Source organism: Staurois parvus, unplaced genomic scaffold (genome assembly GCF_062004578.1).
Source record: "Staurois parvus isolate SC_StPar_1 unplaced genomic scaffold, SC_StPar_1.0 ptg000151l, whole genome shotgun sequence".
Taxonomy (NCBI): Eukaryota; Metazoa; Chordata; class Amphibia; order Anura; family Ranidae; genus Staurois; species Staurois parvus.
In genome coordinates, this window is record NW_028317947.1 from 6,214,215 (window position 1) to 6,229,348 (window position 15,134).

At 40.0% G+C, this 15,134-nt stretch overlaps 1 protein-coding gene across 1 annotated transcript in view; it reads right to left on the minus strand.

Annotated features, from left to right (window-relative positions):
• The window catches only part of IKZF3 (IKAROS family zinc finger 3), an 89,822-nt gene that overhangs the window by 39,671 nt on the left and 35,017 nt on the right, over positions 1–15,134 (minus strand). Inside the window, exons 6-7 of the mRNA XM_089674697.1 lie at positions 11,155–11,322; positions 5,380–5,490 (exon numbers count right to left, since the gene is read on the minus strand). Coding sequence (XP_089530823.1) covers positions 5,380–5,490; positions 11,155–11,322 — 279 coding nt within the window. The remainder of the gene's footprint in view (positions 1–5,379; positions 5,491–11,154; positions 11,323–15,134) is intronic.

Here is a 15,134-nt window from a genome sequence, read left to right on the forward strand (position 1 = left end):
TCCAGCAATGTGCATGAGAGCAGCGGCTCTTCCAGGTCTCTCTCTCCTCACTGGCTAACACAGCATCAATGGCTGTCAATCAGAGCCAGTGAGCCAATGAGGAGAGAAGGGATGAGCCACGCTCTGTGTGTGAATGGACAATGTCCATTCACAGGAGCGTGGCTCGGGAGAGAGCCTGCTGAAGAGCCCCCGTAGCAAGAGGTGCTAACTGGGGGCACTCAGCAGGGGCCAGGACTCAAAAAGAAGAGGATTGGGGCTGCTCTGTGCAAAACCACTGCACAGAGCAGGTAAGTATAACATGTTTTTTTTTCTCCAAACCACAACCTTTAGAATCACTTTAACCTCCTTGGCGGTATTCCCGAGTGTAGCTCGGGGTAACATTTCAGTACCAAAAGCGGTAACCCCGAGCTACACTCGGGAATACCATGCGGCACTGCTCCGGCATGTGTTCTTCACTTACCTTACCCTGCGCTCCCACGATGTGTCCCCTGCAGCGTCCCCGGCCATCTCCCCCGGCCGATGCCGGCATCCGGCTTCTGTGTCCTGTCCCTGTGACGTCGGGACGTACGGGCGCCGCCGCCGCTGGCGTCGGGAAATTTAAAAATTTTAAAAAATGTCATTATTTTTTTTTTTCATTTTACACAGTAAAACATTGCTGTTTCAACCTATTTCACATACATATTGTCCCTAGTGCTTTGTCCTGCGCCCTGCCTGCATTTTGTCTGTTCTTTCTGCCTGGAAACTGAGAAATGTCCATGGCGTCCAAAAAGTGTCCCTTTAGGTCAAAAGCGGTTTAGATCAGCTAGAGAACAGCGATAGTAAATCAGAACCACTTACAGAATTGAGTGATAATGATTCGTGGGGGAAATTCGTCATCAGACACTGAAAACGATTTTGCGACTGAGCTCAGCAATGTGCGAACTTGGTGCTATATTTCACATTTCAGTGTTTTTGGTTTGATTATATTATTGAATTAAATTTTTTATTATTTTTATATTATTTTTATGATTATTTATTAAATTATAATTTATGATTTTGTGTTTCAAATTTTATCATACCCGGGATGTTTACTAGACTCTTGTTCGGACAGATTTCAGTGAGTTTTTCCTAAAAATTACAGCCTACAATAAAAAAAATACATATTTCCATGCAAAAAAATGGTACCGCTTTCAGCACCAAAAATCTGAAATAATCATACCGCCAGGGAGGTTAACAAAGGTCAAACTAGAAAAAAGATATTTATAAATAATGTCTTTTTCTTGTTAGAATTACAAACATGTATATATACCTTCAATATATATACCATCTGTAATCTTATCTTGGCTTTTTGCTGCCTTCGTTCCATAACTATTTTGCTGCTAGTGTTTTCTTAAGCTCTGTTTTCATAGCTAATTGACAAAGTAGTTGTTCAGGATTTCAGGTCAGGTTTAGATCAGGAGCAGGTCAGAGTTAGATCAGGTCAGGATTTTATCCTGTTCACAACGGAATGACATGTGCGATTCAGAAGCGTTCCCATAGAAGTCAATGGACTTTGCACCTGAGCCGACTGCACTGTTCAGAAAACTGAAGGGACTACTTTTTTTTTTAATTTGCACTGAATCCGCACTCTGGCTGCAATGGACATATGTGAACAGGCACAATAGAAAGCAATGTTCTTTCACATGTCATGCGGATTGGATGCAGTTCAAAAGGAATCAAATTTGCATATGTGTAAGCCAGCTTTTAGTGGTAGGTTCATTTTAACTAAAAAGGGTGGAGGGTAGTAACCCACAGTAATTATCTCTTGCACAGGCTATACTAGTGCCTTCTAAATGGAGATGCAAGCCACTGAATGTTTAGTATTTTAAACCAACAAGGTACATAATATATCAAACTACTATTGCTACACCTACACAAAGTGTCAAATCAGCATTACACTATCAGAGTTGTGTGGAGCTGAATATTTGTCTGTTTGAAAAAATTTTGAGCTTGTGCCAATGGCATCAGTTTGAAATCAGCTTGAGGCACTTCTGAGATTGTTCAGAATTTATTGTCACATGCATTTGACCTCCTTTTGACTTGCACTTGACCTGCTTGAAGTGGATTTTGCATTACCATAGACTTGCATGGGAATGCAAAATTGCTTGAAGCAAACAAAAGCCCGTCGACACGTGCCTTTAAGCAATTAGATATGTGGAATTTGTGAAGATTTCTTTGCATCAATTCAATTACTTTCACCATAAAATGTTTATTGGAAAATTAAATGAAAGCCAGTTGACAGCCAGGTCCTAATCCTTACCTTCCATCTCTGTTAAAACTGGACAAGTAATCTGACTATATCAATTATTTATAAAAGCATGATCTGATATTATTTTTATTATTATACAGGATTTATATAGCGCCAACAGTTTGCTCAGCGCTTTACAATATAACGGGAGACAATACAACAACAATACAACTCAATACAAGAGGGATCCTTGGTCTCCTAGATTGTAAACTCCCAGGATCAGGGCCCTCCTTTCCCTCTTGTATTGAACTGTATTGTTGCTGTATTGCCTACCATTATATTGTAAAGCGCTGAGCAAACTGTTGGCGCTATATAAATCCTGTAAAATAATAATAATATCAGATCATGCTTTTATAAATAATTCCAAACTGAGCTTGTTCAACAAGGCGAACAGTCAAGTGCATAATGCTGTAACCCATTACAAGCAGAGGATGTGCTGACAACAGTAGGTTGACATCTGATCGGATACTATGGGTTACTGCACTGAACACATCTTCATTGGTATGTGTATTGCCTCATTGTAGAAGCTAAAATGTGTCCACTATAAAACTAGGCTCATACACATCATTTAGGAGGGGAAACATATTGTCAGTGCTGACTGAGAAAACATCAAAGTCTGGTGGTCCCTGCTTCCAGCATTGACACCATGAAGCAGGTTACAATAGCCACCGTCGTGATCGCAATGGCACAGGCCACCTGCAAGCTGCCTTCTCTCAAATATTTATGCCTTTTGTCAGTATTTCCCCTGAACTGGTTTGAGGTTTTGTCTTCTCTCTCAATAGAGGGTGAGTATTCGGGTATCCTCGCTGTCTAATGGCAGGCATTGCTTCCTGCCCTTCATATTTGTGGTCAGTGAAGGAAGGAGAGTGGAGCAAAGGGGGAGGAAGCCGGCAATGCACAAGACACGAGTTGAGCGTGCAAGATGGTTATCAGAGGCTGAGTCAAGTCTTCTAGCAATATTACATAAAGCGTGCCAAACTGTACTGTTTTCAAGACATGCAGTACCTGCAGAAAAGTCCTATCTCCCGTATGATCTCTGAATAACACTGGCTGTAATTTGAACGAAGTGTGAAAAAAGGTTTTGTTTTTACCCAAATGGCAATGAAGCCAAAGCCGATATATATTTTTTAAGCTGACAACTGGTGTATTTCCTATGTCAGCTCCTATCTTAGGTTTACCACACACATTGCAATCTGACCTTACAATCAACTTAAAGTGTTCCTAAACCCATGACCCTGCATTCACTATATCCAGTCTTCTACAGTACACAGAAAATGGAAATGCAATTAATTTAGTAAATATAAACTGCTTAATACCTTTTCTCATCAGCAATATATAGCAGTCTTCATTATTATTATTACATCGAGTTTATATAGCGCCAAAGGGTTTGCTCAGCGCTGTACAATAGAGGGGGGGACAATACATGAAACAGTACAGCAACAACAAACAGCACACGAAGGGTTCGAGGGCCCTACTCTTTCGAGCTTACAATCTAGGAGGGAGGGGGTAGTGGTACAGGAGGAAGTGGCTGTGGGAGATGGAGTGGTAGGAGGAATGAAGGAGAGCGCTGTTAGGTGAGGGTGGGGTAGGCTTCCCTGAAGAGGTGGGTTTTCAGGGAGCGCCTGAAGGTGAGGAGGGAAGGTGACAGTCTGATGGATTGGGGTAGTGAGTTCCAGAGGATGGGGGAGGACCTGGAGAAGTCTTGCAATCGTGCGTGGGAGGAGAGACCAGGGAGCAAGATAGAAGGAGGTCCTGTGAAGAGCGAAGGGTATGGGTAGGGTGGTACCTGGGAATCAGGTTGGTGAGGTAGTTAGGGGCAGTGTTGTGAATGGCTTTGTAGGTCAGAGTGAGTAGTTTGACTTTGATGCGTTGTCTTCATTCTCCTATGACTGTCCAATGAGGCCGCATGACCCCTGACCCTCTGTCCGGACAGCGCTGATTGGCCCTGTGCTGATCACATGCACCCCCCCCCAAAAAAAAAAAAACTATCTAGCACTTCACACTAAACAGAGCATGTGCAAACTTGACACTGCTGCTCTGTACTATGGCAGATGGGTTGGGGACAGTAAAAGAAGGGAGGATCAGAGAAGACAGGATCAAACAGCCTTTTTACACAAAGGGGAGGATTAACCCCCTAGGTTCCACAGTGAGTATATCAAGTACGCTTTACTGCATATACAGACTGATTTTACTGTTGTAGGTTTAGGAACACTTTAAGAGCAATGAGGGCCCAACAAAGATAGCCAATCAATCTAAATAGAATCAGGCAGGCTCTTGCACTACATCCTTGTTTGTAGATCTAACGGAAATTGTACAATCAGACTGAAACGTGTGTGATAAGCTGTCAAGTGAACCTGTCATAAAACTGTGCAAGTCAACAAACATGACCAAAATGCATGAGCAGAGGTTAACTTCAGGAAGAATCTAACATCAACCCTATCAACAGATCCAGAGACATATACAGATAAAATCATAAACAGATCTTAACCTTTCCAGTGAAAGCTGCACTAGATCCTACCCTTTCCCACCTAAAACCCAACCAGGAAGTCTAGACATGAATGAAACATAAATCCCAACTTTTCCTCTGAAAGCTGCACTAGGCTTTACCCCTTCAATCTAAAACCCTAGAGAATCAAGATATTAATAAAATGCAAATCTTAACTTTTCCCTTGACAGCTTATACTGGCTCTACCCCTTTCACTTAAACACCATCAGAAGATCGAGAGGCCCCTTCTCCTGCCATATTTTTATGGTGGATTTATGTCTGCGGATCCTAACTATACTTTTTTTTATTCTTGTACAAAAAATAAATAACTAATCTTTACAATCTAATGCAAGGATCTTAGAGGTGCTTTGTGAAAGACCTTTGAAGAACAAAGTAGCCCAAAACAGTTTGTGATGTTGCTATGAACTATTATAAAAATTCCCTGTGCAGCATTGCTAACCATTGTATATTTACACTGTCTGGACACTGAAATAAAGTAATGCATAAATAAATATAACAGGATAAGAAAATGTTAATGTAAGAAAGGCGATAGGTGGAAAGCTTCCCTGAAGAGGCATCTTCTCAGGGACTAGAGCCGCCATGTTAGTGAGGTAAGCATTAAACCCACCAGACTCATTAATATTTTGAAGATAAACACGACATCGCTCCTTGTGTTCCTCCAGAGAGCTGCGCTGCTTGTAGCTACGTCCACAGAATTCACACTTGTATGGTTTCTCCACTGAGGGCAATAAAACAACAGCTTGATTCTGTCTGTATTAGATGTACCCAACAACTGTTAGCTCATGAGCCACACCTGAGCACATGAAGTAGCAGTGGCCAACACAAAGTATGACAAAACAGCACCCAAAAGTTCCTCATTAAAAGAAATCTGTGATAAGAGAAACATAGAGGCTCCCCACTGCTGATCTTTTCTTCTGAAGATGGTAGCTCCTTGTCAGGAAGAGGCCCTGAAAAAGTATGCAAGATATTGGGCTTTATTTTGACCTTAATATATACCGATTCCCGATTTTAAAGTTGGATTTCAAATACCCTCCTCTAATTCTGAATGGCAGAAATACTTAGATCCCTGCTTGCATGATGATCTGGTGCCTGAGTCTTTTATTTTTTTCATGCAGAGCAAAAGGGTCCTTTTTTAGGTGATCATGCCACACTTCCCATTGGCTGGGTCCTCAGAAGACTACAGCATACGGAAGACATTAAGAAGAGGCAACCAGTCTTCTGTAGCACTGGATCTACCAGTCATGACTCCTGGAAGCAGTGCCAACTTAGGAGAATTTAATAAAACGTCTAAAGATATTTCACTTAAAAACAACTAGCCAAATGGATGTAAAGGTGTGAGGGGGGTATTGGCATGCTCAGCTTGGTGTTGAACTATAAAAGCAAGTGGGTCAGAACAATAGCCAGGAAATTAGCATTTTCAGGAGGTTAGCAGTGGCAGCCACCCTATTTCTCTCATCACAATTTGTCAATGTGGTATTAAAGTCAATTTGTTTCCTTAACTTGAATACTAATATAACTGACAAGTAGTTGATGTTTTTTTTAATAAAATTTCTCTTCGGGGGTTCCCTTTTAAACTGTCCCTTGCCATGCTACTATATTGTCGTACTATGTTTTCCCCTATACCGTAGGAACCTATAGTGTCCTGTAGAAGTCTCCTCTACATGTGTGTGCTGAGACTACAACTGTACATGCAGCCATTCCACGCATCACATGCAGAGCCAGTGCAAGAGGGACACAGAGCAAAAGCCACATCTCTCCCTCTTCTCCTCTTGCACAGCAGTGATTGACAGCGGCCTGTGCATGCGGTGCTCTGAATGACTGCATGTACAGTTGCAGTCTCAGTGGGAACGTGCATGGAGGAAGACTGCTACAGGACTCCACAGTTGAGGAAAGTGGAAAGATAGAACTGGACCTGCAGATTTACTTTACTGGTATTGTTATTTTAAGGTATTAATGCTGATGCAGGGGCGGACTGACCATTTGGAAACTCGGGCACTGCCCGAGGGCCCGGGGTCAGTAGGGGGCACCATGAGATGCCCCTGGTACCTTTTTCATAGGCTTTTTTGAGTTTGGGCAAAGACACAGAGGCCCCATTATCCCTTATTGCCCGGGGGCCCCATGAGTTGTCAGTCCGCCCCTGTGCTGATGTAAATGATCTGGTTCCTGGGCAGGCGGCTTTTACACCCCAGAGGATCTCCACTGTCTCCTTGGCTTGAAGTGTGCCGTAAAAGAGTTGAAATTGAAGCACCACACCACTGCTAAGAGGTCCAGATACAACTGCATTCCATTAAAGGCCAGGGGTACAACTCAAAAAGTAGCCAATGGGGCAAGAAAGAACATAAGAAGATGTTGATATAAATATGATATCCGTACAATATCCCTTTCACAAGGTCATAATTAAATCCAAACCGTCAATAGTAATGAAAGTGTCAAAATAACTACATAAAAGTGGGAACATGAGTGCTGAACAAAAATGAGTGCTGAGAAAAATGAATAATTAAAAAATAATAATAACAACAATGGCTATTATTAAAATGATACACTGTGGGTGATATGTTAGCCTAATATGAATGAAAAAAGAAAAATTGGGTAAAAACTCTAAAAACTGGTATGTGTATAAATTGAACCATACATAATTTTTATTAGATTAACACATCACCCACAGTGTATCATTTTAAAATTAGCTACTATTATTTATTTATTTATTTATTACAGGTACTTATATAGTGCCGTCAATTTACGCAGCGCTTTACATATATATATTGTACATTCACATCAGTCCCTAACCCTCAAGGGGTGTACAATCTAAGGACCCTAACTCACATTCATACATACACATACTAGGGCCAATTTAGACAGGATCCAATTCACCTACCAGCATGTCTTTGGAGTGTGGAAGGAAACCGGAGTACCCGAAGGAAACCCATGCAGGCACAGGGAGAACATGCAAACTCCAGGCAGGTGGTCCCGTGGTTGGGATTCGAACCAACGACCCTACTATTACTATTATTGTTGTTAATATTATTATTATTTTTATTTGTTTATTTCATTTTATTTCTAAAAACTGGTATGTGTATAAATTGAACCATACATATTTTTATTAGATTATCACATCACCCACAATGTATCATTTTAAAATTAGCTATTATTATTGTTGTCATTATTAATATTTTTTTTTTTTATTTAATTTGATTTCTAAAAACTGGTATGTATATAAATTGAAACAAAAACGAGAAGCGCACAAACCTTGCGCATTACCTCAGTAAACAAAAATGTATTAATAAGAAAGGTACTCACAAACAGCGAATAAAATCAGGCATGTAAGTCCTCACAGGAACTTCAAAGATAAGGAGCCAGCGCGAGGCCCATCGTGGGGGTAGACACTCAGTTCAGCTGACGCATTTCGAAGGCCAAACCTTCTTCATCAGAGCTCTGTCCCTGTGAGGACTTACATGCCTGATTTTATTCGCTGTTTGCGAGTACCTTTCTTATTAATAAATTTTTGTTTACTGAGGTAATGCGCAAGGTTTGTGCGCTTCTCGTTTTTGTTTCGCTTTGTAGTGTTGGTCGGGCTTCCCCAGCCTTGTTTGGAGCTGCACAACCTTTGATGCACTGGTGGTCGCTTTTTTCCAGTTCTGGTTCCATCTATTTGCCACCCGCCTGGGTCCTAGAGTGCAGAAGAAATCGTGTTTGGTCTATGTGTATAAATTGAGCCATACAAAATTTTTATTAGATTAACACATCACCCACAATGTATCATTTTAAATTTAGTTATTATAATTATTATTGTTGTTATTATTATTAATATTTTTGTTTATTTCATTTTTTTTTCTCAGCGCTCACACTCTCATTTTTGTTCAGCACTCATGTTCTCATTTTTATGTAATTATTTTGACTCTTTCCTTACTATTAACTGTTTAGTTTTAATTATGACCCAGTGGAAGGCATATTGTATCGATATCAGATTTATATCAAAATCGTAAGTTTCTAGCCCTGATAAAGGGGGCACTTAGATCCCTGAAATGCACTGGCTACTTTTTAATTGTACCCGACCTTTAATGGAATAAAGTTATATCTGGACCTCTTAGCAGTGGTGTGGCACTTCGATTTCCACTCTTTTTACAGGACTCCGTAGGTCCCAATGGCACAAGGGCCACACATAGGACAGCAATGTAAGACAATGGCCAGGGAAAATTTTAAAAAGGAAGCTCCAGGGAGGAAGTTTATAAAATAAATAAAAACCATCAAATACATGTAAGTTATATTATTAGTATCTAATTTAGAAGAAAAATAATGACTTTAATAACACTTTAGTCAACCATGTTAACGAGTCTGCACACCCTTGAATCACCTACTGGCACCATGTATCTTCTAGGAACTTAGTGCAGGAATATAACTGGGGAGGATTATTTTTTATTTGCTGTAGAAGGCAGAGTAGTCTCACTCTCCTCACTACAATGAAATTTACAATATAACAGAAAATGTGAGCCTTTACATAATGACTAGGGTAAGTGAGTGGATTGGAAACATACACTGTAATGAAATACATAGGCTGCCAGTGTGTGATTCAACCTGCCAATAGCTACCAAAACTGCAATGCTCTTATTGGGTGTATTTACGCTTTAAAAAAATATTTTAATGAAACAATACCAAACTTGCAAACTCTACTTGCCTTACTGATTATATGAAGCATATGAGACACAACATAAAGACAGGCAGAGAAGTACTCAGTACCTACTAACAGACTGCCACAAATTACATCAACGGTTGGGTATGGCTCCCAAGCCACTGACTGGGAATCACTGACCTAAATTGTAATATTCTGCTTACAGCAACGCACCCAGTGTGGTGACATGAAAACTGGAGCAGCATATTGGCTCAGTGGCTAGCCCTACCTCCGTGCAGGTCTTAGGGCCTGGATTTGGTGGCCACAAGGACCCATCTGTTTGGAATGTGTATGCTCTTGGTTTGTGTGGTTTCTCATTCAAGTGCATGGGGTTTCTTCAGTGATAATTTGTGTGCTCACCACAACTTTCAGCCCCGTGCTGCTTAGACCCTGCAGACTGAAACAACACTATGCAAGATTTAAGCCAGCAAAGGCTAAAGTGGTATTTTATAAAACCTATGCATCAGGTCTTTGCTAAAAACCTTACAATGTAAATATAAATAATTTGCCCAGATGTAATTTCTTCCACCAAAGATTACTAAATCCCATAATTTCCCATATAGTAGAGTCTCTTGACTCGTACATAGTAGTGAAATCACTCCCATATTCCAAAAACACAGTAGTTCCATTGTGTGTCCACTTGAATGTGGCCAGGACACTGGACTGAATGTTCAGTTGGTGGCAGGGATTGATTTGAAATTGTTTTTTATAAGCACTGCAAAATATGTTTGTGCTTTATAAATGAATATATATCTTTTTTTTTAACTTTTCATACCTGTATACACAATGTTAATCAATCCTTATGACACCACAAGGGCTATCTACATATAAAGGATCAGTTAGCTGACAACAACTGAGGAAACCAATACTCAGAAATATGTAGGCTGCCACTGCTGATCTTTCCTTCAGAAAATGCTAGTTGCCTGACTGATGTACTGTTTTTATTACTTTCTGAGATGCCAATCAAGAGTAACTAAGCAGATCAAGAGCTTCTAACAACCAGTTAAGCAGGCTGGGAGTTTCCAAGAGCAAATATGCATATCAGGAGTTTTACATCTCAAACCCACCCTGCTGCATACCTGATCCAGGTCCGTGGCTCCAAATACCAAAGCCAGAGTAAGGCAACTGGCATTTTCAGAAGAAGGTCAGCAATGGAAGTCTACTATACATGGTTCCCTCAGCACAGACTTCATAAAAAATATTTTTATAGGCATACAGACATAGTATTGGTTACCCAAACTATGTCTACTTGCTAATAAAAGTATTTTAGGTGCATTATTGACCACTAACTGAACTCTTACAACAGGTTTAACGGCCAACTCCATCAAAATTGTGTTTTAGTTGTACATAGTTGCTGGCATCCTTATCACATGCTGATCCCTCACACTTCTTGGGTACTCCAGGTTTAAGAAATCCCCATCAAAATGTTCAATTCTGCCATGCCAGTAAATCACAAAACCATATATTGGTCTTGTCTTCTCCTAAAGGATCCTTCATAATTAAGCAAAAGAAAATATCTGGAATCCATTAAACCAATGAATGCTGCCTTTGTTATGGCTTTATGTGAAAAGTGAAAGCAAACTACTGAAGGAAATCCTGTTAAGGGAACATCCAAAAGAAACACGAATTTGAAAGGTAATTCAACCAAGCGGAACATTTTGAAAGGAGTTGGCCTTTAAATGTAGTGAGCGTGAGGAAAGTTGAAGGTATGCTCACCAGAGTGTGTGCGGAGGTGCCCGCTCAGGGCATCTCTCCTTTGGCAGGCGTAGCTGCACAAATGACATTTGAATGGTTTCTCTCCAGTATGCAGCTTGCCGTGTCTGAGTAAATTCCCTTTCTGGGTAAAGGATGCTCCACACTGATTGCACTGGAAAGGACGTTCCCCTGAAACAGGCAAGCATGGGCCTATAAAAGCAAACTCCATTCAGCATGCAAAAAAAAAACTGAACCACTACGACTATTTAACAAACACTGTAACTCAATATAATTCATGTCATATAATAGAGCCAGATTTAGAATCTTTTTCGCACAGGGTCCCTGGGCAGGACCATAGTCAGATCCTGTACTCTTTCAAAACTACAGAAGATGGTGCTGTCATAAATATATCATTGACTATGCTTTAAGAATGGTCCCCTCACTGCCCCCAGCTAGATGTCACCACAACAATTAAAAAAATGTGTTTTAACTTGTATGGCCTAAAATGTCTTTTTCTTTTTACCCTTTTTTTCTCTATGCTCCCGTTAATACAATTTTTTTTTAAATCTGTTTACTTTCTTTCCTTTTCACAAGCAATGTTGATCAATGTTTGCATTGAAAATTCAACAATAAAGCTTAGGAAATAAAGAGGGTTGTGCTGGATCTTGGGAACATGATGAACAGTATTTTCAGATTCAGAGCCTGGGAAAAATATATGGCCAAGCACACCTGTCATAGTATGGCAAAGGGAGCCAAACTCATCAGAGAGTTTACAACTAGAATCCCTGGGAGATATATACCCCTGTGGATACCTCAGCTTCGACGGCCCACACTTGACATCTTGTTCTGCTAAATGACTAATATCTTAAAATTTTGATGCTGCATATAAAAACACATCACAAAAAAATCATTCTCTTCCCAACTGATGCTTTTGCTACACAGTCAAGTTTATTCCTTATGCTAAAATAAAAATGTATTTTTGTGTCCAGACATGAAAGTCAGGTAGCAGACCTTTCCAGCATATTTTATCATGTGTACATATTGCTCAGAACATTTGCTGTATGTATCAGTATTTGAATAGCTCTTAGAGAGTAAGCTCATAAGATCAAGGTTCTTTAGGGGTTTATTTTTCAAGTACGCCTGATGTGAGAGACTTACGGAGGTTGCCATTGCTGACCCTTTTCTTAAAATGCTGGTAACTTTTCAATGCTTACTTAATTATTTTGTATTCACTTGCAATGTACCTTTAAATGTGGTAGAAAATTTGACTGCTCCAGGAAGAGTCAATTCCTTAGCTCTGCCCTCATCCTCCACATGTCATAGCCATCCCCTCTTCTGGGGATGCTGGCCCAGCATCTCCATCCCTCCCTTCACCTCCCTACATAACTGTTCATGTAGCTGTGGAGGGTGGAACAAAGGTGAACACTTAAGAGTGTCATGTAATCACAAAGTATGTAGACAAAAGGCACACCCCTGCCACACCCTCAAATGTGCAGCTTATCCCTCTAAATGAGTTAGGAGTTCTGCACCCAGCACCAGTTTCAGGACTTTTAGATATCCATACACGGGAGGATTTTAAAAATAAATACCATGCCTAATATATGTTGAATGCATATATACTCTTATGGAAAAATTGTTAGAATTAGGTCAATGACACATATTAAATTTGACAACTTTTTCAAGAGAAGGTTAGCAATGGAAACCTCAACGTTTCTCAAATGGAGATTTAAACCTGTGCTAACTACAGTTAGAAACTTAACTATCTTTAAATAAAACATTCCACTTTCATTATTACAGCATGTATAGATGGCTTACAAGACATTTTAACAGTTCTTTGCATCCTTCTGATCTTGCTTTTTATAATTTTTTTTATTAAGGGCTTGACTTCCTAGACTTTGGGTCAAAGTTCCATCTCTGGAATCTATATCCACAACTGCTTACCACCCCTGTTCAAGGAGAACACTTCAGTGGCCCATAACAACTTTGTCATTACAATATGGCACACAATGTCCTTCTGCGCTTGGACTTTGGTGACACACTTCTAAATGTGGCTCTAGGGATGCAGTGCTTCTTATTATAACACAGAGAGTATTCATTTGGAAACATTTGAGCAAGTGCACCATAATGCTCTATCTGCTGCTAAGAATCTGAACAAAGATATTTAAACACTGTGTTAAAATGCTTTCACTGTATATAGCTTAGAAGGACATTGTTTTTCTCACAAATGCTGGCATTTCACCCTAAAAGTTAAGGCAAAATGTACAGCAAGAAAAACACTAATAATATTACCTTTTTGTGTTACAGTAGTATACAAGGAGGTTACTCTGATCTATACTTACTCATTTTATCTTACACCAAAGGCTATATGTAAGCCTTCCTAAAACCATTCATGTTCAAGAATTCTATGTGCTGACATCAAGCAAGCTATTAAAGGATTAGTACAACCAAATGTTCTATATCAGTATATGGTGGATACAAAAGAGTTAAACAAATGTTTTGTTAGGTCTTCTAGGTAATACAGTGGCAATAGCACAGCATATCAATTCGCAGGTTTGCGCACATTACTGTGACTGCACCAGTATGCTTGGGGCTTCTGCTCCTGCAGGAGTGAGACTCCATAGACGATAAACTCCATTGTTCAACTACTAATGACAACCAATTGTCTTTTCAATTGTATGCTTATGTCAGTGTTACCTCTGTTATATGTATTTCTACCTGTCTAAAATCAATAAAAACATTGAACAAGAAATAAATTCCATTAGGGTGAACTTGCCACTGAATTCTCTAACAGATCCTGGTGGGTGACTCTATTTACTTGCTATAAGTGAAATATCTGTACTAAATATATTGAGCCTTGAAACTTAAAGTGTACCTCCTTTAAATCCCACCAATTCTGTTTCAGAGCCCTGCGTGAACAGCATTCTCCCTGGACAAAGAATCAGCAGTATCTGCAGATTCCTTGTCCAATGAGAACAGGAAGCTACAAAAATGAAGTTTGATGAAAAGAATAATATACTCAGTATAAAACCCTTTTCTTGCAGTCTATTGAGGGACACAGGAGGTCTTTCACCTTCAAGTTATATTGCCACTTATAGAAGGATTCTACACTTTACTGTAGGCCAGCCCAGGACAACCCATCCTAATATTAGCATGCCTCAGTTTTCTAAAGGTGGAGTGTGTCCCTTAACAGGCTCCAATAAAAGGATTTTATAATGAATACAAAATTCCTATTTTCTTTCTAGTTCATTGAGGGACACAGGAAGTCTTTCATATCCAGGATATCCAAAAGATGTCCAGCTGAGGGGTGCGCAACACAGCAAATGCTACCAGGCCCAAGAAAACAGAAAACCAGAGACTGCCTGCAGGACCTTACACCCAAAACAGAAGACCAGGTGGCCTCTTGCAAATCTAGGAAACAGTTGCTTGATGCTGAAAAGCCCAAGTAGCATTCACAGAACTAGTAGAGCATGCTTTTACTGGAAAGCGTGGGACCCAAACCTTGAGAACAAAAGCTTGAATAATTCTAGGCCTGAGCCACCTAGAGATGGTGAAAGGAGAAGCTCTTGTACCCTTACAAAGGCTATATGGAATGCCAACAAGTGAATCACTCTTTCTGAAAGAAGCATGGTTCAGAGCTCAAACATCCAGACAAAGTAAAAATTCCCTTTGGTGAACTGGAACCAGATAGAGTAAAGGAAGAACGATGTCCTGATTGACGTTAAAGGTAGAAACTACACTAGGTAAGAAGGCAATTTTAGGCCTCAACAACACTTTGTCCCTATGCAAAGCCAGAATAGGCTGGAATGTGGAATTCTGCCTAAGACAGGATCCAATTTACATTTCCTGCTGTGGTGAGACTTCTGGTTCCTTCCTAATGATTGAAGCATGCCTCAGCTCTGGTATTGTCTAACTGAATCCAGATTGGATGACCCTCCAACAGGATGATCCAATGTTAAAAAACGCAGCCAAATTAACTGAAGCTTCAGGATGACAACCAAAAT